Raw genomic sequence first — 25,428 nt, 5'->3', positions numbered from 1 at the left:
TAAAATAGCGATATTTTTTGCCAAATTTCGGCTTCAATGTTTGGTGCTAGAACTTCTTTCTTTCTTAGCGTGTTAAATAGCTTTGCACAACGATATGAAATAGAGGAGCGCTCAAACTGCGTTTTAAAGGAGGGTATCTTTAGGTAGTTTTTGGTAGATCTTCTGGTGTTTCTGGTACTATGCTCATATTCAAAGAGTTCATTTAGATAGCTTTCGCTATGCATCTTTTTCAATGATTTCAGTACAAATTTCAGCAGCTCATAGACATGAAACTCGAATACTGTTAGTAATTTATTAGAGATAAAAATGTCCCTAGAACTATCTGACCTTTTCCTGAAGTAAATGAATTTTAAAATTTTTTTCTGCAGAATGTAGATAGGTAGAAGCGACGAGTAACTGCAACAGCCATATACCAAAATACCGTATTGAATTATTGGGTTAACATTGCTTCGATAGTAATCAATTAGCTGTTTACGGGGTACATAGTGACGCAGCTTACATATAATACCACACTGTTTTGAGAGTCTTTTCTTAATATATTCTATAGGTGATTGAAAACTTAATTTACTATCTACATAGATTCCGAGATACTTACAGAGATTACGAACTTCAATAGAAACATCATCAAACTTAAACACTGATTTGGAAGCACTATTTTTATTCCTTATATTTATTTGTACTGTTTTATCCATATTTAGTATTAACTTATTAGCAATCAACCAATTATTGATGCTTTGCAGATCTTCGTGCACTGAATTTTCGTCTTTGTTGATTGCGGTGAGGTTTGTATCGTCCGCAAACAATATAACATCAAGAGATTTGCAAACTAAAGGCAGATCATTGATATAAATGAGGAACAATAACGGGCCCAGAATTGAGCCTTGTGGAACCCCACAAACTATAGATTTCCACGATGAACAAGCTTCAATTACAATAACCCGCTGTTGTCTCCCTTTTAAGTATGTTACCCAACTTAGAGCTGGGCCTCTGATGCCAGTATTTTCGATCTTTTTCAATAAGATATCATGCTCAATGGTATCAAAAGCTTTTTTAAGATCAAGATAGAAACTGATAGCTTTTACATTTCGGCAGTTCAATCTAATTTTTTCAACTAATTCAACTAGAGCGTCAATTGTGCTGTGTTTGGTACGAAATCCAAATTGCCTATTGAAAAACAAATTATGATATTCCATGTAAGCATATATGCGAATGAACAAAGCACGTTCAATAATTTTACTCCATACAATTAGTAGAGAAATTGGTCTGTATTTATTTTCATCAAGTTTTGATCCATCCTTGTGAAGAGGAATGACTTTGGCCTTTTTCAGATCATCAGGAAATAATCCTTCTTCAAAAGATAAATTGATTATCTGGGTTAGATATGGAATCGTAACATTTGATGATAACTTGACTATGACATTTGAGATATCATCATCACCAGATGAAAATTTATTATCCAGGTTATCAATGATTTCCCTAACCTCGTCACAGGTTATTGGCTTTAGATACATTGAGTGATTGATTTCGTCCATCTTAGTTAAAGGAACGTGTTTAATGTTGTATTTCAACTTCGGACCAACATTGGTGAAGAAGGTGTTAAATTCCTCAGCAATGTCAGCGCTGCTTGGATCAGTGCAACGTGCGTTGCATGAATTCAACGCAGGGACTTGTGAACTTTTTCGCGTTGTTCCTTTAATATCATTGAGTAACTTATATGTTTGAGTCTCCAATACATGATTCGAATTTTTGTGCATAAAAATTTGTCTTAGCTTTTTAACACTTTTTCCAAACTTGTCGCGTAACAATTTGAATTTTTTTGCTGCTTCATTGTTATGCGGATTTTGTTTCATACTTCGATGTGCCTGGTTTTTTTTGAAGCGCAAATTTTTAAGGGTGTTTGTAAACCATTTCGGTACTTTCGATTTTTTATCAGCCAAGCATTTAAGAGGGGCATACTTGTTAGTGATCTCCAGGAAAAGGCTGTTGAATTTGTTGAACAAATCATTGGTACTATCAGATTCGAAAAAGTGACACCGATTCCTTAGGTTCCAGTCTAAGTCAGTTAAATATTTCGACCGTTTTTCTTGATCTTTTATAAAACTTATGTCTCTAAATGGCAAATAGTTTTGTTCAGTATCAACATTAATTGGCCACTTCATTAGGATGGGATAATGATCTGAAAAGTTTTCATGAGTTAGTACACTAAATTTAGGGCTGGCAAAATTTTGATATATAAAATGATCTAGACAAGTTGCGGAGGTAGAAGTTTCCCTGGTAGTTTCAAGATTAGCAATCTCAAAATCATTAGCAGATATCGTGCAAAAATAATTCGAATGTAATTGATTCTTCACATGCGTGTCGATGTTAAAATCTCCAGTTATAACGGTAGGACAATTTATGGAAGTTAAATCATTCAAAAATTTATCCAGCTTTTCGACGAACTTTAATTTATTTGTTCTTGGTGGATTGTAGATAGTAGCCAATTTAAATCTATATTTATTGTATTGAAGAGAGACCAAAAGAGTCTCACCCATATCTGTTGAATGTGTTTCTTACAAGAATATTGGATCCTTAATTTGAATCATTACACCTCCGCCAAGCGTGTTCCTATTCTTAATTGCGTAATTATTATAGCCTGGATCTAATAAGGAATCGATGTCATCATTTTCAGTCAACCAAGTATCAGTGAGACATATAACATTTGGTGGAGACTCAAGACTATGAACAAGTGCTTCCAAATCACTTAAGTGTTTTTTTAAAGAACGAATATTAACAGTTAGTATGGAAATTAATAAATAGGATCTAGCACATGAAGATAGAACTGATTTAGGTTCCCTCTCCGTGCTTTTCTCTGCCGGAGAAATGCCGCTGAAAATGAAAACAGTTTTTCACATCTTGCAATTGATAGCCTAGTTCATCACCACCTTCGTACAGTCCCGTTATCTTCTGAATAGATCTTTCATTCTTGTATTGGAAAAAAAAGTTACTTTCTCGGGTTCAAACCATTGCAATACGATTATCGCGCTTCATTAGGTTAAAAAATGCTGAACGGGGACGACTAATATCTTCAAAGACTTTAACATTGGCGTATCAGTCAAGATTCTCCAAACTTTTCTTCTTCTTCAGCATCTCAATTTTCGAAACTCGCCTGTTGAAGCGGACAATTATAGGTCGCTTGCCTCTCTGTGAACTTGGTAGCCTGTGTGCAATTGAAATGTCCTGCTCATCCACGTTAACTTCTATTTTGTTCGCAAGTTTAACAACTTCCTCGATAGTCTCCGCGTACCATTCAGGTTTTCCATCATCCTTGATAACCTCAGGCAGTCCAATAATCTTGATGTTATCACGCCTGTTGTAACTTTCCAGTAGCTCGGCTTCGGATAGGGACTTCAAGTTACATCTTTCTTCTTGCACAGTTAATTTTTGAGCGAACTCATCTTTCAACTTGGCAATTGCATCGTTGATGGCTGCTGATACCGAATTCCGAACTTCTGCTTGAATGCCTGCAATAATACTTGGCATTTGAGCTGCAAGTGCGCTTTTAATGACTTCTTCCATCGATCTTTCTTCAAGCGGACTCAGTTCCGATTAACCTCTTTTGCTTGCACTTGCCTTCATCAGGGGGGTGCGATCCATGTACCGGAGAACAGGTGGTTGTCTATTGACGTCATTGCCGGTTTGGTCATAACTCATCCTAAACTATTTAATAAGTTTATCACAACAATTAGGCTAATTTTCTTGTCCTAAACTTAGTGTCCTATAAGACAATAAGTTTAGGACAAAAAATTATAATTAGTTGAAATGTAACTTTGAACACTGGAATCAAACAGCTAATAATAAATGGCAGCTTGACTATCGGAGACAGAGATGATTAATTTATTTCAACTCCTGTGTGTTTTTAAGCTTCTCAACCTTTAATTTTGTGTTTTCTTGTTTTCATCCAGTCTCAAAAAATAAAAATTTAGATAATAAATAAACCAAACGTCGTGTTTCGTCGTTGACACGGAGAGCGACAACTCGGATGCTACTTTTGTCACAGTAGCAACACGTCCTTGCAAGATTACAATCGATCTAAGCAGATAAAAAACCAGATGTCTAGAACTCTATCCCGACCGGAAGTAAATTATATTCGAAAAGTCTAAATCTAATGAGGAACCGTTCAATTTTCAACGAATTATAGTTTTGAAGAAGCGAACAATATACAACTTATTAGCGGTGGATATATGGAATTATTAGGCCATATTGCTGTCTCTGACCATAAAGTTGGGCCACAAAGGTCTATTGGTTCGAGTGATTTTGACAGTGATGATGAATGGGGCCGGGGGGGGGGAGGTTAATGGGGGTTGGGGGGCTGAACGAAACAGGTCGGGCAAGATAAAAATATAGAAAATTTTGATGTTTTGGTTTTTGGGATCTATTCTGTCCCCCCCCCCCCACCCCAGTGTTTTTTATGACCCCCAGTTACAAATTATATGTTATATAGCACGCTACTATGTAAGAAAATAGCACGTGCGCCTGAGGGTCATAAAAAATTTATGCTCACTAAGCTGGGGGGGGGGGGGGGGGCAGAAACAGAATAGATCCGGTTTTTGTTTAAGCACAAGGTTCTGCATGACCGGTTACTACGTGGAGGGAAAGAAGTATGAAAGAGAGATGGATGAGAGTGACGAGTTCGTCTTCTACTCCATGTTGAATGGACTCTACAAAGAACTGAATTGGTTCTCATTTTCAATTGATGTGCCAGAAGGTAACCGCTTTTTCCCATCCATGAAAGAATTAGGCCGTTAATTTCCATGAGTACAGCCGTGTAAAATTTTTTACAAAGATTCTTACAGAAATTTTATTTCGAAGATTAGATCTTTTCCGTTTTTGCCCCCCACCCCCGCACCCCCCGGCTTAGTGGGTGCGCATATTATTTGAATCCCCCAGACGCACGGGCCATATTTTTCACAATGATTTACTATTTAATTGCACGTGCTCTGCAACAACGATCTGGGTGGATGGGAGGGGGTGGGGGTGTCGAAGCGTACAAACGGCAAAGCTCCCAAAAGATCTCCAAAATGACTTTGTTGTAATACCATGCAAAATTATTTCCCAATTCTAACCAGATTCAGATCTATTCAGTTTGCCCCCCACCGTGTTTTATACGCCCCAGTTACACGTTAATATGTAAAAAAACGCGTGCCTGGGGGCGTAATATGAATTTCATTTTTCCTGGGGGGGGACAAAAAAATCCCAAGATTCATAAAAAACTTAGTGCACACAAAAGTGCACTACTTAGTCAATTAATTAGTGCATTACTTTTTCCCCGCAAAACATCTAATTTAACTTCAAGTTATACAAATTTTGACCCGCAAAATCTGGAAAGAAAATATTGTTTGGTGAAAATACCGTCAGACCAAGATTAAGCAGCAATCAAACAACTATAATTCATCTATTCTTTGTCCAAGGAACTCAAACTGACGAAGAACACTTCTATACTAAAAAACCGAGAGCGGTCTACTCTAACTAGTCTTCAGATATCTTAGCCGAATGAAAAACAGTGTGAATTTGAAAGTAAAGAGAAAAAGGCATCATAAAAAAATTAAATTCACTTTACCATTCTAAATCCACAAAACTGCGTCGCGACATCTTTTTTTGTTTTTTTTTTCTTTTTTAAGTTTGCGCTTAAAACCGTTTTTAAATCTCTGTGTTTTTTTCTTTATCTTTTTACATCCGTATTATTTCTTCTTTATCTTTCCGCAAAATCTTAACAGACGCTAAAAATAGCATAGCACAAAAATAAGCGAACAAATTTTTATTATGCAACACAATTAGATAACTTTTTCCAAGTAACTTAAAATGGCTGACAATTTAAATAGGAAAAAAAAGACATCAACTGCTTTGAACATCGAAGAGCCGCTGTCAAAGAAAAACCTTTGAAGTGCTGCAAAAAGAGAAGGCAAAAGAGGCCTCAATCAAGCAACAAGACAACAATTTCTACGAAATATGGCCTTGGAGACATACTATATCAGAAGGAAGGAAAGATTGCAAATAAACTATTTTTTTGTCAACTTTGCATTTTCCACTGTTTTCTCTTTGGCTCAAAGAAGTTCTTTTACTCCTTTCTGGATAACAAGTTCTTTTTATTTGCTTTTTCTCATTACACAAACGATGAATTCGACTTGGTATAACGGTATATGAATATTGCAGTATCAATCAATATTGATTTCTGATTTTGGCTGATTAAAAACGAATCATTAAATATGACCAAACAATATTTCTTTCTTCAACTTGTAATCAGAATAAAGTAATTTGAATGAATCTTAGAATTTATTTTGTATCTCCCAACATTTAATAATTTCATTGTATCCCAGTTAGAGCGTTGTTTTTTACCCCAAGGCACTTTATGGCTGACGATTGACGTGCTGCTGGTTTCTGTTTATGTGGTGTCAGTTTCCTGAAACTCAAATTTATTTCTTAAAAAACAGAAATCTAATCTTTCTTGTGCAAAAAAATTAGGCCTCCTGCAAATCCCATGTTGAAAAAAAGTTAAAGTTTATATTCATCTACTTTCAAAAAAATTAACCAAAACTCAATTCGAAAAGAAATTTGAGACTTTCATGCGCTGAGTATGCTCTTGGTTAGAGTAGGTGTTTTTCTTGTTAATTTCTCAGTAATATCCCAGTTGTTTTCGTGGTGACTTCCCGGTTCGGCTCCAGAAAAAAAAATAATTGCCCGGTCAGTTTCCGATAAACCCGGTAACTACTCTGGATCAACAAATTGATTACATCAGATTGAAAAGATCACCAGTATCAATAATGCTTTTGAATCAAAATATAGAAAAATACAGGAAGAAAGAAAATTTTATTCTTTGATCACGTAGTCTTGCTTTGCTCATAAAAACTCCCAGATTTTTTTGTTTTATTCCTGCCATGTTTGGTTTCATGCATGGTATCTTAACGTGTTTGTAAAAATGGCAAAAATTTAACTTGAAACTGCTGAAATTGCAAAAAATACAATCATACAAATGGCAAAAACAATCGATATCACAAACTTAAATTTTCTCAAAAATTTTTATTCAGCGGCACTTTTTTAACGAGGAAACATTCAAAAGAACAACTTTTTCATTCGAAAAGTTAGACAAAAAATGGATGTAAACGACTGTGATTAATATTGACCTTGAGCTATTTATGTTTCAAAAACATTTTGAGCCAGTGAAAAGAAGCCAGATATTGAATAAATGCCCTCTCTCACCCTACTCAGATAAAACGTTTTAACAGAAATCGGCATTTTTTCAAGTTACATGATACTCCGCTCATTTTGCGTGAGTGACAAAAGCGACTTCAAATTGAAAGAAAGGCCACCTGCATGTATAGTTTTTGCTATGCAAAGTTGGCTGCTCGTACGAATACAAAAAAAATTGTTCTAATACAAGTCAATTTAGTTGCTTTTGAATCCTCTCATTTTTACTAAACTCCACAAACTTATCGCCTAGTCTTCGGAAAAATAAGTTTTGGGCCATTTTTTTATCCAGCTGAAAACTGAGACTACAGTAGATATGTCTTTCAAACAAGCTTAAAAAACGTTGGTACAATTTTTGCAGCTATGAAGTACTTCTTTTGCTGTTTTTTGCAGTTAATGACCCACATTTCGAAGCAAGATGGTCTTGTAGTTGCTTTACTTAAACCATTAAGGGAGAGGCTATGAGTTATGGCTTGCTCCGAGTGTTCCCTTAACATGGGGTTTTTCGTTTTAGGACCAAACACTGCTAGCTAAATTTCCTTTTGAGACAGTTGTGACAGGCCCTTGAGAGTAAAACCACTTTTTTGCATATGATTGTTAATTGAAAACTGAAGTCCTCACCACATCTATCGCTTTCTCCGAGTCCTTTTTGGCTTGAAAATTATGTACTGCAATCGCATAAATGAATTATTTCTTTGTTAACCAAGTGGCCTTTTTGGATACGGTGGTAGTGAGTTGACAGGAAAACCATTGCTCAAACTTTTATCCAGATTTTTGTTCCCTTCTTTTGAGTTATTGTGATAAAAAAGTATAAATGACGTTGGTCTGGTTCTGTTTATATGAAAAAATCTTTGGGTATACTGGAAGTTAGTGCAGAGAAAAACCGTTGCTCAAATTGTTCCCTAGCTTTTTGATCGCTCTTTCTGAAAAGTTGTGATGAAAAGGTGCATAGAAGACATCTCTTTCTGTTAAGAACAAAAAACTTTGTTTCATTTTTGAATTACTTGCTTCAGCTTTTAAATAAGTTTCATTCGAAAAAAAGATCGATATCAAATTGAATAACTTATTCGACATATCCAACAATACTTTCTTTTGAGTCAGCCTTTGATGACCAGTTTTTAGCTCAAAAACTACGTAAATCAGGCTGTTTGTCGCTGATGCTCTGCTTTTCTGTAACATTTAACAAATTAACAAAAACTAGTTGTTATGGGGCACTTTTTGGTTTAATTTTTCACAGTGCAATGAGTCTAATTCGAAGGAACTCAACGGCTTGATTAGAATTTGAAAAGACAGAAACTAATTTTTGAGGACAAAAATCTGATTTATTGCTCAGATAATCAAGTCGTTTTTTACTAGTTTTTCTAATTTTTAATCAACAAGCTGTTTCAAACTGTTGTTCGATAAAACTACTCATTATAAATTAGGCATCTTTTGAGTTCCTTGGCATAATCTTGGTTAACTATGAGAATTTTTTCTGGCCTAATATAGTATCTGTATTGAGGACTTATTTTGAAAAAGTTTTCAGAGGAGTCTTCTACGTTTTTGGACTTACCACAATCCGCAGCGTCATGTACATCGGATTTTTTATGTGTATCTCTCAATTGCTCCTTTTCTTACCGCAAATCCCGTAAAAAACATTGATAAAAGATCACCTGATTTTACACCCTCTAAGGTGTATATCGCTTCACAGGTGCATCTAGGCACCATTCGACAATATTTCTGGTTATTTTTTTGAAGGTAAAAGCTCTGGACCGAAGTTCATAATAATTCGGAACGCAGTATTTCTTTTGATGGAATTGAAAAAGTTCCTGCAACCAATCAGAAACGAGGCATGTGAATAGAAGTTTTTCGTGTGTATCTCTTAATTCTTCATTCTTTTTTGCAAACCATAAAACAACACGCATAGCAGGCAGATTGCCTGGAATAGCCTTGATAGACGCTTGTGGCTTTCCATGGAATTGAAAAAAATAAAAAAAAGATAGACATATTGACCACCGGTCCACTAGAGTTTTTGGTTTAGATTCGGACTGTCATTTTTAAGAGACACATAAGCTCTATAAGGACGAAGCCCCAATAGAGTTTTTTTTCAAAATTATATTTTGCAATCGAAATCTCGAGAGTCTAATACTCAAGATTTAGGGCATATAGGTTTGGCACTATTTAGATGCACACTATTGATCTTTAACTAGTATATCTTCATATAAATTAAAGTTCATTTAAGTGAGCTCCGAAGCCATTTTTCTGAGTGAGATAAGTCATGCAACTGACCTTAAAGCAGAACAAATGACGTCATGAACACAATTTTTCAGTGCAAAGCAGTAGACTTCACTGAAATTGAAAAAGTTAATGTTCGCAAGAATTGTCGCGGGAGACGACGAATTAAAGAAAACCCGATGTCCCCAATAATAGCCGCTAACGCTTCGCGGCTATTAATGATAAACGATCATCATGTGATCTATCGTCGTTTGATTGTCTTAGTCCATGTATTGAACCCACTATGCCACGAGGAACACCTTCCAACTGTTGTTTTTCAAAAAATTTGCCAGTCATTTCCTCGCCAGTTAAACCAGCGACAATTTTTTCTCGTAGGCATCTTACAGTTGTTTCTTGTATAATTACAGAAGAGATTGCATTGATACTTTGTTAGGGTTTAGTCTAGTCAGCACTGACGCTATCCATTTTTACATAAAAAACTTGCTAAGTTTTAAAGTTTTGCCACCAAATCTAAACATCGATTTAAAGAAATTTAATCTAAACATCGATTTAATGAAATTTAATCTAAACATCGATTTAATGAAATTTAATCTGAACATCGATTTAATGAAATTTAATATAAACATCGATTTAATGAAATTTAATCTAAACATCTATTTAATGAAATTTAATCTAAACATTGATTTAATGAAATTTAATCTAAACATCGATTTAATGAAATTTAGTCTAAACATCGATTTAATGAAATTTAATCTAAACAGCGATTTAATGAAATTTAATCTAAACATCGATTTAATGAAATTTAATCTAAACATCGATTTAATGAAATTTAATCTGAACATCGATTTAATGAAATTTAATCTAAACATCGATTTAATGAAATTTAATCTAAACAGCGATTTAATGAAATTTAATCTAAACATCGATTTAATGAAATTTAATCTAAACATCGATTTAATGAAATTTAATCTAAACATCGATTTAATGAAATTTAATCTAAACAGCGATTTGTGCTAGATGGAACTTGATCGAAACAAATTGTTGAAAAAAGCAGATTTTTTTCAGGGAATTCAAATTCCAATCATCCTCTAGGTCAACTCTTAGAGTTATCACGCAACAATTACGCTTAGTTTTTGTGTTTTTTTTCCATTATAGCCTCATCACAAAAATAATCGCCCTTTATTATAATTACGTTTTTCTTATTCGGGAGTAGGGGCTATAACATCTAGTTCTGAAAATGCGGCATGACCCTACATAAAAACCGTGACATCGGTGTTGGAATGTGTTCATTATATCAAATTACAGTTACACATATGTGGCGCAGAATACTTCTAAAATCGTGTTGATTTCAGAACGAGGCAAATGCTGTACCGACCAGTTGAAAATCTACTCAAAATACGGGATAAGAAAAGGTTTGACTCCATTGGTGTTTCTAGCCAAATCTCTTAACTTCAGCAGTAATGGCCGACAACTCAACTTGATCAAGGTCAGTTTCCAAAAAGAAGCAGATGGAAATTGGTTGTCTTTTCGGATCTATTATGTTTTGCCCCCCCCCCCCCCCCACCTTAGTGAGCATAAATCTTTTATGACCCCCAGGCGCACGTGCTATTTTCTTACAAAGTAACGTGCTATATAACAACATATAATTTGTAACTGGGGGTCATAAAAAGCACTGTGGGGGGGGGGGGGGACAAAATAGATCCGTCTTTTCCTTTTTGTGCCCCCCCAGCTTAGTGGGTGTATACTATTTGCACCCACAGACGCACAGGCTATATTTTTACATAATGATTTACTATATAATGGCACGTAATCTGTAATTGTGTAACTGAGGGGGGGGGGGGGGGGTGCAGAACGTACTGGGGGCAAAAAAGAAAGGATCCGAAGCTTCAAACTCGCACGTGTAAGTTTTAAAATGCCATATTTCTGCAGTGTCAGACTTTCCAGTATACAGTGACTAAAAACACGTTATTTGACGTTATTTGACGTGATTTAAAAACACGTTATTTGACTATGGTAAAATTACTGATAAACCTGCCGTCCGTCGAGAATGGGGTAGCGATTTTGAGCTGTACGTCAGAAATTCGAAGTGACCTTAACAGAGTTGGGTAAACTTGCTTAAATCACGGACGAGCAAATTTTAAATCTGTTACTAAAGTATGTTGCAAAGCTGAAATCTGCCATTTCTAAATCTGCAAAGCACGCGATTTAAGCAAACTTAGCTTAAGGTGCTAAAATGACTTTGCAAATTAGCTATAGGGGTACATCTACAGTTTGCCTTAAATGAGTGTATTATGGAGAAAATTTTCCCAACTAAAATGAAACTAGTCTATGTAAAACTAATTTTCAAAAAGGTGATAAATTAGATAGCACAAACTACCGACCAATTTCTGTAACTCCCAGTTTTGCAAAACTTTTTGAGCGCCTCCTTCTGACTCAGATGATGGATTTCATTGAGAAGCATAAAATCATGAATAAACAGCAATTCATCTTTCAGAAAAAAGACAGCAACCAATGCGGTTTTACAACTGGTTGAAACCGTTTCGTCTATTTTAGATCAAAGCAATGACACTTTTGCTATTTTCCTAGCGAATAGAGAATATTTTTTAGCGGGCAAAAATTCTGATTTTGGATCTATTCTTTACAAAAACGAAGTTCTCACAACACAAAAAAGCTGCACATATCTTGGTATTCAAATTGAGATGAACTTTAATTTCGATGAGCATCTGAATGAAACCGTAAAGAAGTTGGCTCTTGTTATAAGATCAATATATTTAATAAGACATCAAATTCAGCTGAACGCGAGCATTCTGTTAGAATCACTTGTGTTTTCGGAATTCTTTTTTAAAAATTTATTTGCAAAAAAACCTGAAACGCCCTCATTGACAGATTAACTGGGGAATAAAAATTTGCTTTCTACGCAAAAAATATGACAAAACAATAAATCTGCTAATTCAGTCAAAGATCTTACCAGCTGAGCTAATAACAGTAGAAATTTCGCTAATCAAATATCATTATGATATAGCAATACCGGAAAATGCTGAGAATTGATACGGGTATTTTAATCTTCATCAAAATACACAAACAAAACAATTCAAAATTAGACATAATGTCAAAATCAACTATGGAATGAATTAAATTGTCCGTCAATGCATACAAAATGGAAACAGATATCACAGTGGCTTCGGTTGGCAAAAAATGAAAACGTTTTAAGGAAACGTTGAACTAATTTTTGCTCTCATAACATCAAAAATTTCCTTTGAATAGTAACGTAGGAACTTTTAAAAGTTAGTTTTATTTTTAGGAAGAAAACATTTGGAGGAAAATTTATAATAAGATTGTTTTAGAAAATTGATTGATGTTTATCATTTTGTTTGAATGATTTAAAGTAGTTTTTGTTTCAAGTGATTTTTAACATATGGTTATTATTTTAAATTACTTTTTACAAAAAATTGAGTTTAAAAATACGGCCATGCGGTTCTCATTTCGCAGGTTTTGTCAAAGACTTAATCAGAGTTACGTGACCTATACAACGTTGAAAAACGGTGGAACATTACAGGATGAAATATACTTGTTTATACTTTATATACATTTAAGGATCTTTTCCGTTTGTGCTCCCCCAGTAGGTTATGCTCCCCGATTTACAGAGCACGTTCCTTTTCATAGTAAATCATTATTTTGATAATATCGCAGGTGTGTCTGGGAGGTGCAAAAAATATGCCCCACTAAGCTGGGAGGGCACAAACGGAAAAGATGCACATTTAAATTAAGACCTCTTCTGCGTGTTGCTGTGTGGTTCACACGAGATTTTTCTCAAAAAAATTGTTGTTTATAATGTACGATACCGATGAGACTCAAAATCGAAGCGTAAAGTTACTCACAATCTGAGAGGAATCTCCTGAGAAGTACAGCAGCTCAATTTTGTTTTATTTCTACTTCTAGCCTTCAAATTGCAGTTGCTAATATGTGTCCGAGTTCACTTCACAATCGAAAATTTTATAGGATTTATTGTATTCCCCCAGCTAAGTGGGCATATATCTTTTATGCCAACCAAGCGCACGTGCTAATTTTTTATATGGTAACGTGCTATACAACGCTTAATTTGTAACGGGGGCATAAGAAACACAGGGGGCTCAAAACAGAATAAATCCAAGATATTAAAATACAATTTTAAATGGCGTCTATGAAAAGCTAAAGTCAGAGAATTTCCGATTATGAAAAACTTTAGTCAAAGAAATTTCATTGATTGTTAAGTTGTAATTCTACTTTTTCTACTTTTTTTTAAATGAATGAAGTCGAAGTTTCACAATGTGAAAGTTGTATGATTAAAACTCTTTGTCATCCCGGGCAGAGCTGATTTTGCAAGCCAATTGTTTGTTTAGGATGTTTTCGAAGGTTTTCACTGGTAGGATGGTCACTTCTTATGCACATTTGTTTTGAGTTTCAGTTATGACAAATTTCAGTTATGACAAAAAATATGCTGCAATTTTGAACAGTCTTAAATAAAAAAGTTACGATTCAAAATTTCTAATTTTTAAGTCAATTGAAAGTTGAAAAGATAAAGGTGCAAAAAACCATCTCTCCGGTTTTTCTTTAATTTGCTTTTGCAATGCTGAACGGCTGAAAAAATTAATGGTCTCTCTTTTTCGGAAATATAAGCGTTTTTAAACCCTTTAAGTCTTTTTGGCAATTCATCTAAATTTCCAGTTTTTTCCCATAGTTTGCTTATTATCAGAACTGAAACAACTACATCAAATAAAATTGTGTTAAAGGATATATTGTGCATAAAAAATTGTGGCGGCATTTTAAAGCGATTCGTAAGTGAAACCTTTTTTTAATATTAATGTGTTCTCCATTTTCAAAAATTTTCAAAATTTTCAACGTTTTGTTTTTGATAAGAAACCAACAAGATAGATGTTTCTGTTTTTTTCTTACCTTCAATAGAACTAAATAAAATCAATTGTTGCTAACAGCAGTAGTATTTATTTTTACGAAACATTTTTCCTGTCGCACTGTGTTTTCAACATTTTTAATGCTAATAATTGTTGCCAACATATAAAAAGAATTTTCTTGCATGTTTGCGCAAATCTTATTTAATGGCAAATTTTAGACAAAATTTTTCAATTAATCAATAATTTGATTTATTATCATTATTCTTTTTACATTGGAAATGTGTTTCTTTGGCAAAAATTAGAAAACGGGCAAATTTTTGTAATTTTTATTCATTTTTCTCATGAGGTTCATTTTGATAATCGCGTGATATTAGCGCACAAATGTTTCACCTCTAAGACTTCTCTAAATTCAACAGAAACACCCTTTTTAAACCTCTAAAGAAGCCCTGTTTGACCATTAATTTCAGCAAACACAAAATTGACAAAAAATAATTTGCTTTACAATTTTCTACATTTTTCTATTGAAGTATTCGTTAGCTATGCATACTAAAAAAAATAACAGAAGCACCTTTATAAAACTTTCATGAACTCCATGTCGAGAATAATTAGTCTGGAAACTCAGAAACAGGAATAAACACACCACTTTGAGCTCAAAAATGCAGAAATGTCACCTTTTCTTCTTGAATTTATGTGTCCCATGAAAATGACATCTTATTGGTTTTGAAAACGTATCCGGCAATAATGTCGTCAATAATGAGCGGATTTTTCAATAAGCAATATATGCAAAATATAAGTTTAAATCTGATTTTATTCATCACTGAAAAACTAAATAAAAAACTTTAAACAAACGCTTTTTGTCGTGCATTTAAGCCTTCAATACCAATCGTTTCTAGTCAAAAGACACAATTTGAGGCATCACAATCCCTTTTTGACCATTTTCGAACAAATTTTCATAAACATTGATTCAATAAACACTAACTTCGGCTCTACTCTTAGTTTCTCCTTTTTTTTTTTAAAAAAAGTTTCTTTTCAAGAGGACAGAAAAGCAGCTGATAGAAATCGTCCTGAGTCCTCCATGCCCAAACACGATAAAGTTAACATAAGAAATTGCACGAACGTTTCAAGTATTTGAACAACATCAACTTTTTCATGCCAACCGCTGCAAAATAGCAAACTTGTATGTGGCATGCAAAATAGCAAATCACATACAGGACGCCAGGCTGCACAGATATATGAAGGAAACAGGAGCAAATAGGAGTACAAAAAACATGTCAAAGTCAAAAAATTTTCACAATTACCGAAAGTTAGCTAAAAATTTTCGGTATTAATACGCTCCAAACCCTATTGTTTTGCAAAAATCCTTTGAATAATCCACTTGCAAGATATGAAGAAGTTCTTTTTCATCACTTGAAGAAAAGAAATAAAAAAAACGGAAATAGCTTGGCAGTGCGATCAAATACACCTCCAAAAAAATCTCATTACTTTAGAACTCAAAGACATCGATGATTTATGAAGGAATGTAAATAAGAAGCCAATTTGTCAAAGAACAAAAAAATGCTTTCGTTGGTGATGATATGATGACTTTGCGTGTGTTGTGTTTTGTGTGTGTGTGCGTGTGTATGTGTTGTGTGTGTATGTGTATGCTTTTGCGTTGAGGGGAGATTAATTTTTTTCAAATATTTCTTTTAGATTTAAAATCTGCGTTTAGGAGAATTCAAGGGGTGGCTCTATAATGCATAGAAATGTTTTCGAGCAGAAAACTTGTAAAATATTTATCCCTATAAGAATTTGAGTATTAAAATACTTGTCAATCTTCGTTTCATTCTGTGTGCGTGTTTATGTGTTGTATGTGTGTATGTGTATGCTTTTGAGTGGAGGGGGGATTAATTTTTTTTCTAATATTTCTTTTTGATTTAAAATCTGCACTTAACGAGATTGCACGGGATGCCTCTATAATGCGTAGAAACTTTTTCAAGCAGAAAGCCTGTAAAAAATTTCCCCCTATAATGAATGGAGCATTAAAATTCATTTCAATCTTCGTCTACATTTTCAATTAATTTTAAATGTTTAAAAATTTTATCTTTGTGTAAAAGTATTTTCCATTCTGTCTAGATAAACAGATATTGTTCCTGCTGTACAAAAAGGTTGACCTTTATTTTTTTTTGTCTAGGTGCTATAGATAAAACAAAATTGAGAGCGCATTTATAGTATAATTTTGAAACGATAGGGAACGTTTCAATTTTACAATTTTAAGACATGTATATTTTTAAACTTTGATGCTGAATTTTCGAACATTAGCTTTCGTTGGAATTTTATGAAAATCGCTATAAAGCCTTAAAACTTTGTTTGGTATCATTCGGCATTTCATGTTATTCTGCGCGCATTGCTCAACACAAACGAGAAAACGAATTTATTCAAGCCAGCAAAACACTATGATTGTACTGGATAATGACTTACCTATGATCCCATGATAACTTTAATGACTTACCTATGATCCCATGACAACATATCGAGTAAAAATGGTCACTGAAGACAGTTTTTTGAGAAGTGGATTCAGAAAAATAAGTTAAGTTGACCATAATTAAAGAACGACGACGAATTATGCAGCTACTTAAAAACTTTTGTAAGAAGATTGAAAACTTCTCCATTTGACGCCTTTTGAATGCTATTTCTATTTTTTCACCGAATCAGTCCGGAATTATTGATAAAGAAACCGTGTTATTTAATAAGTTTCGTAATTAGATTAAATTGATATTACGTTAAATATATATACTTTCGGGGTTTCTATGTATATTAGAATGTTTTTCAAACAATTTCTGTACGTTTTTTAAACAGCAATGTAGGAATTTTTTTGCTAGCCAATCACAATTGTGAAAAAGATAGTAGTGTTTTCTGATTGGCGGATTGCTCAAATTTTTCTCCGTTTGTTTGATTAGAATACGAGTGCTAACGTAAATTTGCTCAGGTATCGCCCTAAGCCGAAATAAAAAAAGTATGTTTTTATTGTGATTGATTCATATCAAGTCCCACGGGCAGTTGATGCATGGTCGTTGCTCGCGAGTCAAGGCCATATATGATAAAAAATATATAATAGAGGTTTAGGCTGTGTTAAATTTAGGTTTTAGGTTCATTGAACGCTTAAAGTTAGTGATTTCTTTATCAACCAGTCAGATTGTTAAAAATTAGATATTTTGGTACGAGGCAATTACAAACGGAGATTTTTTGACGAACTAAATTGAGACAAAATTTAGCTACAAAATTTAGCTTCTGATATCAAGATGTATTGGGCTTTCCTTTCGCCATGGTGGTTGGGTTGGGTGGATGGATGGCGGGGGTAATGGTGGTGGTGGTGGTGGTGGTGGTGGTGGTGGTGGTGGTGGTTTTTTTTTGGGGGGGGGGGTCTTTTTGATGTTCTGGACGCACACTGGAAGTACTGTGAAACATTCTACCTTTCCCTTATGAACAAAGATGTCTTTTCCTGGAGCTCTGGTGTCAGCTTCAGGGGACGGCTAATCCGAGGAAGGTTACAGGTACGGTTTCCTCGGGTGAAATCAGTGGTTTCCTCGGGTGCATTGAGGTTACCTCTACGATCCACTATGCAGAAGTGGAGAGAAAAGTGAAGAGAAGTAGAAAAAAGAACTATCGAAGAAGTTTGCAGTTAATAAAGTTTAAACTTTAACTAACTCTATTGGTAGTATTCCAATATATTCTAACCATATATTCAATCAATTAAGTTTTGCTATTGGCTTTTTAGTAGTTTTTTAAAAGTTCCAGCTGATTTGATTTTTTCATTAAAAAAATCAAGATAAAAATTCACGATGTTCAGAAAATTCTCAGAATTTTACTCCGAAATTTACCATGAAATGTCTAATAAGTGCCCTGATCAGAGCTCTGCACATAGAAAAAAACAGAATTAATTTATTATGATTCAGTACTGATTTTTAATGGCACTCAGGCCGGGGCATTATTTCACCTTAATTTGATTTTGGTAACTCAACATAAATTAATCAATGGCGCTAAATCATGGCTTTCTGAACCCAATATTGTTTGCTGCTCCTCCCCCCCCCTTTTCCTACTAACATCCCAACAGATATTCAGTTAACCCCGATAAAATGTCGGGTTTTATTGATTACCGCTGGAATCAAGGCGCTTTGCTCTTTCCAGTGGAAAACCTTGAAGCTGGCCAAATATAATTGGGCAAATTTTGGACTGCCGCAATCTGCGTGTTTCAGGCCAAATACAACAAAAATCTGTGTGTGAATGTAGTCACTACAGTTGGTTTTGGACTCGGACGGCTACAGATGGACATAACTCACAATGCTGACTTTCTTCTCACTCCAAATACCAAAGGCGGGGACACTTCATAACATCTGCTTTTCCTACAATTATTTATAAATTTTTTTCGGTGAAACTTTAATTATCAAAATGATGGGTCAAGGAGCATGCAGAAATGTTGAAGTTAAGGTCCCAGACGGAGCCAAATATATCCAGACTAAAGATGAACGGGCGAGAGTGGCGTCGTGTGTTCAAAATAACATAGTCCGGAATCTTCGACAAACGCAAAAAAAGAGCGCACAAAAGTCGACACGAATGCACATAAGTCTGGACATAAAAGCACAAATGTCTGAAAATGGATGCTCTAAAATTTTTCGTGTTAAAAATTTGGCCATGAAGACACTAATTATGTGGCAGCCTGCAAGGCAGAAAGCCAAAACTCACATGAAATGAAAATAAATACCAAAATGTTGATAGGAAAAAAATCGCAAGAGTCATTTGCCTTTTTTAAAATTTGTACTTCTTTTGTTTTACAAAACAGCTGAAGTTGAAAAAAAAATTAAACTTGTCCCTCAAAGACCGGAGTACATCATATTTAGCCAAAACATTGTTTTACAATTCTTTTTTTTTAATTTACGCAAAGTTTTGAAAACCCTACCAACAGGCCAATTAATTTGAGGATATATAGATGAAAGAAATAATTTGTACATAAGTACATAAGTTATGTGTAGTTACTGGAGTTTGTCTGGCTTTGAACGCATGAAACCTGCAACAAAAACGGAACGTTCTGGGTATAAAAATTTTCCATCTGAGACGGTCTAGACATATCATTTTTTGTCTCAATCGTATATTTCTGGACATTGTTCTATTTTAGTGTCGGAGTTTAGTGTAAAATAATCTTTTATTCACACGGGAATGTTTTGAAAAAATCTGAAAATTATCGGGTAGATTGGGCACCTCCAAATTCAATCAATTTTACAACAAAGATCAGTTTTCAAAAACTGTTTTTTTTAAATTCAAACGGTTTTTGCAACGTTCCCTACACCTTACTCGCAAAACAATCTACTTTTTGCAACGTTCCTTACACCTTGCTACTCGCAAAACAATCTACTTTTTCTATTAAAATTGCGTTGCGATAAGAGAGTTGGGAGTTGAATAGGACGCCGTGCTCTTTTTCTTTTTTCTGTAATTGGTTTTGAAAAAAAAATTAAATGGTTTGTGTGCATTCTGCATCGGCATAGGTGTTGGGTTCAGAGCGATTTCTCGTAATTATATCATAGTAAATAATATTTGCTTAAGTAAATGATATTTGAAAAAAAAATTGTGTGATCATGCAAGAAAATGTTTTTATTTTTTCGTCCCAACAACATTACATGAAAATAGGAAAGTCTATACGAAAAAAAGGGCTAACAGAATTCTAGACTCAAATAACCAAGAGGCTGTCGACGTTCAATAAATAAACATAGTGTTGTTGGATATGTTAAAGGACATTTATCTAATTTTTCAATGTCACTTGAGAGCACTGCTAACAGTAAAACCCGTTCAAGTTCTTCGTTTCCTCTTGTGTACGAACAATGTTCCAATTAAAGCAAAATACTAATTAGAAGTACCAGTAAATTCTAAGAGACGAAATAAAGATCTCAAAAAATTGCTGGCAACGGTAAATTGCGATTCATTGGCTGGTTTTAATGAAATTCAAAATAGAATTCAAAGATCGTGCTCTGACCGTAGATAAAAGAGGTTGATCTCAGAAAACAGCTTACCACCAGGTAAAAAATATCTTTCATCAGCGATAGCAATTTTAATGGCTACTTTTGACGTACTTATGGTCTGGTTTTTGTGGTACAGCAAAATTACAAATTCTCGTCCGAATACTGGTCCGAATACATCCTCTTAAAGCATTAGATGAACATAAGTATTGCTCTCATGAAATTCTTTGTTCCAAAAAAGTGTTTTGAACCACTGGCAATTCACATGATGTATTGCCTCTCACTGACGCCCAAATAGACTCTGAAGGGCATGGTTTTTATCACTGACAACCGACGTTTTTTGCTCTCATGTTCTGTCAATTTCCGCGAATTGGTGCAGTCGCTGTCCGTTACATCGTAATCTCACCCAACGAGAGGGGAGATCTGAAAACCAAATAAACAACATTCAATTGAGTTGGTCATCATTAATTGATCTCGAACGAAGTTTGAAGCAATTATTACTACTGGCATAGGAGTATTGAGATTCTACAGGTGTTTTTAGCAGTCATGATTTAAACTTTTGACTTTCGTTTCGGAACATTGATTTTTGTTTTAGCACGTTGACTTCTGTTTGTGGACAATGGACTTTAAAAGAATCTCAGTTTGCAATGCATAGTAATTAAGAACTGATGGTAATATTCAAGGTGAAAAGGTCATTTCAAGAACTTTGGATCCCATATAAGTCCTTTCAAATTATCTAACCTACCCCCTCCATCGAACTAACCCCCCACACTTACCCCTACTCCTCCCTCCCCCCCAAAACACATCTAACCCCCTCCCGCACCCCAACTACCCTCTCCCTCCCAACTGTCTACCCACATTTCTTGCTAAAAACTGTTTTTTATTGCACAACTCATCGAGTCGTTTCCAATATTTTACCGTCTATAATTGCAAACATATCTGAACATACATATTTAGCTTGACTGTTTTGAATTTTCGAGTGACTTTTGCGCCGTTGACTTTATCGCTTTGCGTGATCTGAACTTTTCGCTCATTCCCAAGTAAGAGCTGGAACTCAAAGTAGCTACAGTTCACTACTATAAGTCAAATAAAAAGTGCGCCAAAATTGATGTAATTTTTTCTTTAATTTTTAGTGGTTTTTCTGGTATTTAGTAACCTCTAATGGAAGGCCGGCTTAGTGAATTTAGTTTCTGCTCCCAACTGAAGCAGGCTGCAAAACGTTTTCGGTTATGCTTGCTAACCGACACCATATCTGATGGCTTTGAAGACTCGGTTATGTGGATTGCTCTTTAAGAAAATATAACGAATTGTAATTTGACTGAGAATTTTTTCATTAAAAGCATGATTTTCTGAAAGTATGTATATCCATTTATCCGCGTATATACGCGTGTATATGATCGACTGTATCGTACGTATTGAGTAGGTGCAAATAAAATTAAGATGTAAAGAAAAATTTTTTCAGAATCAGTTAATTGAAAAACAGATGACGTGAAATTGAACAGGAGTTCTTCATTTCTTCTCCTATCGTGAATTGAGAGACTATCTGACATTTGATTGGTTCAAATACAACTTCATATGTGACGAACAGAACTGGGTTTGTGAAGACTATCCTCCAAAAATTATGGAATACATTGACTGATTTGTTTATGAAAACTGTAAAAACTGTCTTTTTATAATTGTGGCAAATTAATGTAAGAAATGCGGTGAAAGCGGTGAATGCGGCGAAAAATAATAATTCACCAAATTTCACCGCATTTCTCACAAAAATTCACTGCGAATTTCACCGCATTTCTTACAAAAATTCACCGCATATGATTTCCAAAGTTTACTCAATCTGATTTAAATTCACAAGATATTTCAAATATGTTAGTGACAGTTGGTGCAGTGGACTACGCAGTTGAAGGCATGCAGGAGATCAGAGGTGCAAACCCATGTGCGGACGATTCTTTTTTTGTAAGAATAATGAGAATGCGGTGAAAATAAATAATTCACCGCGATTCACCACGTTCACCGCTAAAAGATGTAAGAAACACACGGTGAAAATTATTTTTTTCCCCGCATTTCACCGCATTTCTTACGAAAAGTCACCGCCAAACCTCGACCCGGGTTGTTATATAGCATGTTCCAATGTAAAAATAGCATGTATGCGCCTGCGGGCGTAAAAGATGTCTGGCCTCTAAGCTGGTGGGGGGGAGCGAGGGAGGGAGGGGGGCACAAAATAGATGGAAATATTCATAAATTTATTTCATCATTTTTATCAAGAGTAGCCCCCTTTTGTCAAGAAAATCCCCCTTTTGCAAAAGAGAGGGGGTTGTTGAAAAGATCCCAGATCAATAACAGTTATTTGTGATCGAATAATGATCTCGGTAATTTCAGCTTCGTACGTAAAAAATTACGAATTCATAACATACAAAAAATATAGAGAAAAACTAGTCCTCAAATTGCAGCTAGAATTAAATTCCACTCGACTCAGACTATGATAAAAATCTCAACAAGATCTGAAATTAAGGAGATGACAAAATGATGACAAGGGTATGATGTCGACTGCAAAGAGTTTGCTGTGGCTCAGGGAACCATTTCAAAAGCACTGAAACTGTCAATATTAATTCGTTTTAAGAAAAAACCATAAAGGTCCTTCAAATGGCACTCGATAACTGTTTTTCGTCTTTGAGTGCATTCTGCGTCGGCATAGGTGTTGGGTTCAGAGCGATTTCTCGTAATTATATTATAGTAAATAATATTTGCTTAAGTAAATGATATTTGAAAAAAAATTGTGTGATCATGCAAGAAAATGTTTTTATTTTTTCGTCCCAACAACATTACATGAAAATAGGAAAGTCTATTCGAAAAAAGGGCTAAAAGAATTTTAGACTCAAATAACCAGGAGGCTGTCGACGTTCAATAAATAAACATAGTGTTGTTGGATATGTTAAAGGACATTTATCTAATTTTTCAATGTCACTTGAGAGCACTGCTAACAGTAAAACCCGTTCAAGTTCTTCGTTTCCTCTTGTGTATGAACAATGTTCCAATTAAAACAAAATACTAATTAGAAGTACCAGTAATTTCTAAGAGACGAAATAAAGATCTCAAAAAATTGCTGGCAACGGTAAATTGCGATTCATTGGCTGGTTTTAATGAAATTCAAAATAGAATTCAAAGATCCTGCTCTGACCGTAGATAAAAGAGTTTGATCTCAGAAAACAGCTTACCACCAGGTAAAATATATCTTTCATCAGCGATAGCAATTTTAATGGCAACTTTTGACGTACTTATGGTCTGGTTTTTGTGGTACAGCAAAATTACAAATTCTCGTCCGAATAATGGTCATCCTCTTAAAGCATTAGATGAACATAAGTATTGCTCTCATGAAATTCTTTGTTCCAAAAAAGTGTTTTGAACCACTGGCAATTCATATGGTGTAATGCCCCTCACTGACGCTCAAATAGACTCTGAAGAGCATGGTTTTTATCACTGACAACCGACGTTTTTTGCTCTCATGTTCTGTCAATTTCCGCGAATTGGTGCAGTCGCTGTCCGTTACATCGTAATCTCACCCAATGAGAGGGGAGATCTGAAAACCAAATAAACAACATTCAATTGAGTTGGTCATTATTAATTGATCTCGAACGAAGTTTGAAGCAATTATTACGACTCGAATTGGAGTATTGAGATTCTACAGGTGTTTTTAGCAACTTAGTACTTAGTAACTTAGTACTTAGTAATTAAATGCATAGTAATTAGAATCTCAGTTTGCAATCCATCGAACTAACCCCCCACACTTACCTCTACTCCTCCCCCCCCCCCCAAAAAAGAAACACACCTAACCCCCTCCCGCACCCCAACTACCCTCTCCCTCCCAATTGTCTACCCACATTTCTCGCTAAAAACTGTTTTTTTCCTCACTCTATATAGATTTTTTATTTCTGTTTCTTTTTTTCTGAATTAAGTAGGGTTAGATTAGAGTTTTTATTGCACAACTTTTCGAGTCGTTTCCATTATTTTACCGTCTATAGTTGCAAACATATCTGAACATACATGTTTAGCTTGAGTGTTTTGAATTTTCGAGTGACTTTTGCGCCGTTGACTTTATCGCTTTGCGTGATCTGAACTTTTCGCTCATTCCCAAGTAACAGCTGGAACTCAAAGTGGCTACAGTTCACTACTATAAGTCAAATAAAAAGTGCGCCAAAAATTATGTAATTTTTTCTTTAATTTTTAGTGGTTTTTCTGGTATTTAGTAACCTCTAATGGAAGGCCGGCTTAGTGAATTTAGTTTCTCCTCCCGACTGAAGCAGGCTGCAAAACGTTTTCGGTTATGCTTGCTAACCGGCACCATATCTGATGGCTTTGAAGACTCGGTTATGTGGAATGCTCTTTAAAAAATATAACGAATTGTAATTTGACTGAGAATTTTTTCATTAAAAGCATAATTTTTTGAGAGTACGTATATCCTTTTATCCGCGTATATTTGCGTGTATATGATCGACTGTATAGTACGTTTTGAGTAAGTGCAAATAAAATTAAGATGTAAAGAAAAATTTTATCAGAATCAGTTAATTGAAAAACAGATGACGTGAAATTGAACAGGAGTTCTTCATTTCTTCTCTTATCGTGAATTGAGAGACTACCTGACATTTGATTGGTTCAAATACAACTTCATATGTGACGAACAGAACTGGGTTTGTGAAGACTATCCTCCAAAAATTGTGGAATACATTGACTGATTTGTTTATGAAAACTGTAAAAACTGTCTTTTTATAAATGTTTTTTAGGGATCTGTGCCCCCCCCCCCGTAGACTATGGCTTCTAAAAATTACTATATTACACATTTCTAATTGCTGATATAAATCGCAATCAGTTTTTTTAGGTTGAAAAAAGTCCTTTTTAGTGGAAAATTGAGCACCAGATTGTTAACAGATTGCAATCAGAGGAAAAGTTGTGTTCGCTGGAGAGGGATTGGGAGGGAATGGGGGGCTGGGTGGGTTGAACAGTTCTCTTTTGGTTCAAAAGGATCTTGATAAATAAATTAAGTATTCATTTTGCAACTTTTCAATTTGAGACTTGATTTTGAATTTTTGTCTTCAAAATTGGTTTAAACATCCGCATGTGTAATT

At 34.8% G+C, this 25,428-nt stretch overlaps 2 protein-coding genes across 3 annotated transcripts in view; one reads left to right on the top strand and one right to left on the bottom strand.

Moving 5' to 3' along the window:
• Positions 1-3,730, bottom strand: part of LOC142348211 (isochorismatase domain-containing protein 2-like) — a 346,917-nt gene extending 343,187 nt beyond the window's left edge. The window contains exon 1 of the mRNA XM_075399478.1: positions 3,702-3,730. The gene's annotated coding sequence lies outside the window, so the exon portion shown is untranslated. The remainder of the gene's footprint in view (positions 1-3,701) is intronic.
• LOC142348209 (uncharacterized) overlaps positions 1-25,112 on the top strand; it is a 35,538-nt gene extending 10,426 nt beyond the window's left edge. Inside the window, exons 3-6 of one of the 2 annotated variants that reach the window (XM_075399473.1) lie at positions 4,599-4,747; positions 10,791-10,924; positions 18,560-18,677; positions 24,902-25,112. In XM_075399473.1, the coding sequence (XP_075255588.1) occupies positions 4,599-4,747; positions 10,791-10,924; positions 18,560-18,677; positions 24,902-25,038 (538 nt within the window). In that variant the 3' untranslated portion in view covers positions 25,039-25,112. Of the gene's footprint in view, positions 1-4,598; positions 4,748-10,790; positions 10,925-18,559; positions 18,678-21,813; positions 21,986-24,901 lie in introns of those variants that run through there. The other variant, XM_075399474.1, reaches the window with a different exon arrangement.
• The last annotated feature ends 316 nt before the right edge of the window (positions 25,113-25,428 follow it).

This window comes from Convolutriloba macropyga, chromosome 10 (genome assembly GCF_964194025.1).
Source record: "Convolutriloba macropyga chromosome 10, txConMacr16.3, whole genome shotgun sequence".
In the NCBI taxonomy this organism is placed as follows: Eukaryota; Metazoa; Xenacoelomorpha; order Acoela; family Convolutidae; genus Convolutriloba; species Convolutriloba macropyga.
The sequence above is the reverse complement of the archived record's forward strand: the minus strand, read 5'-3'. Positions and strand labels throughout refer to the sequence as shown.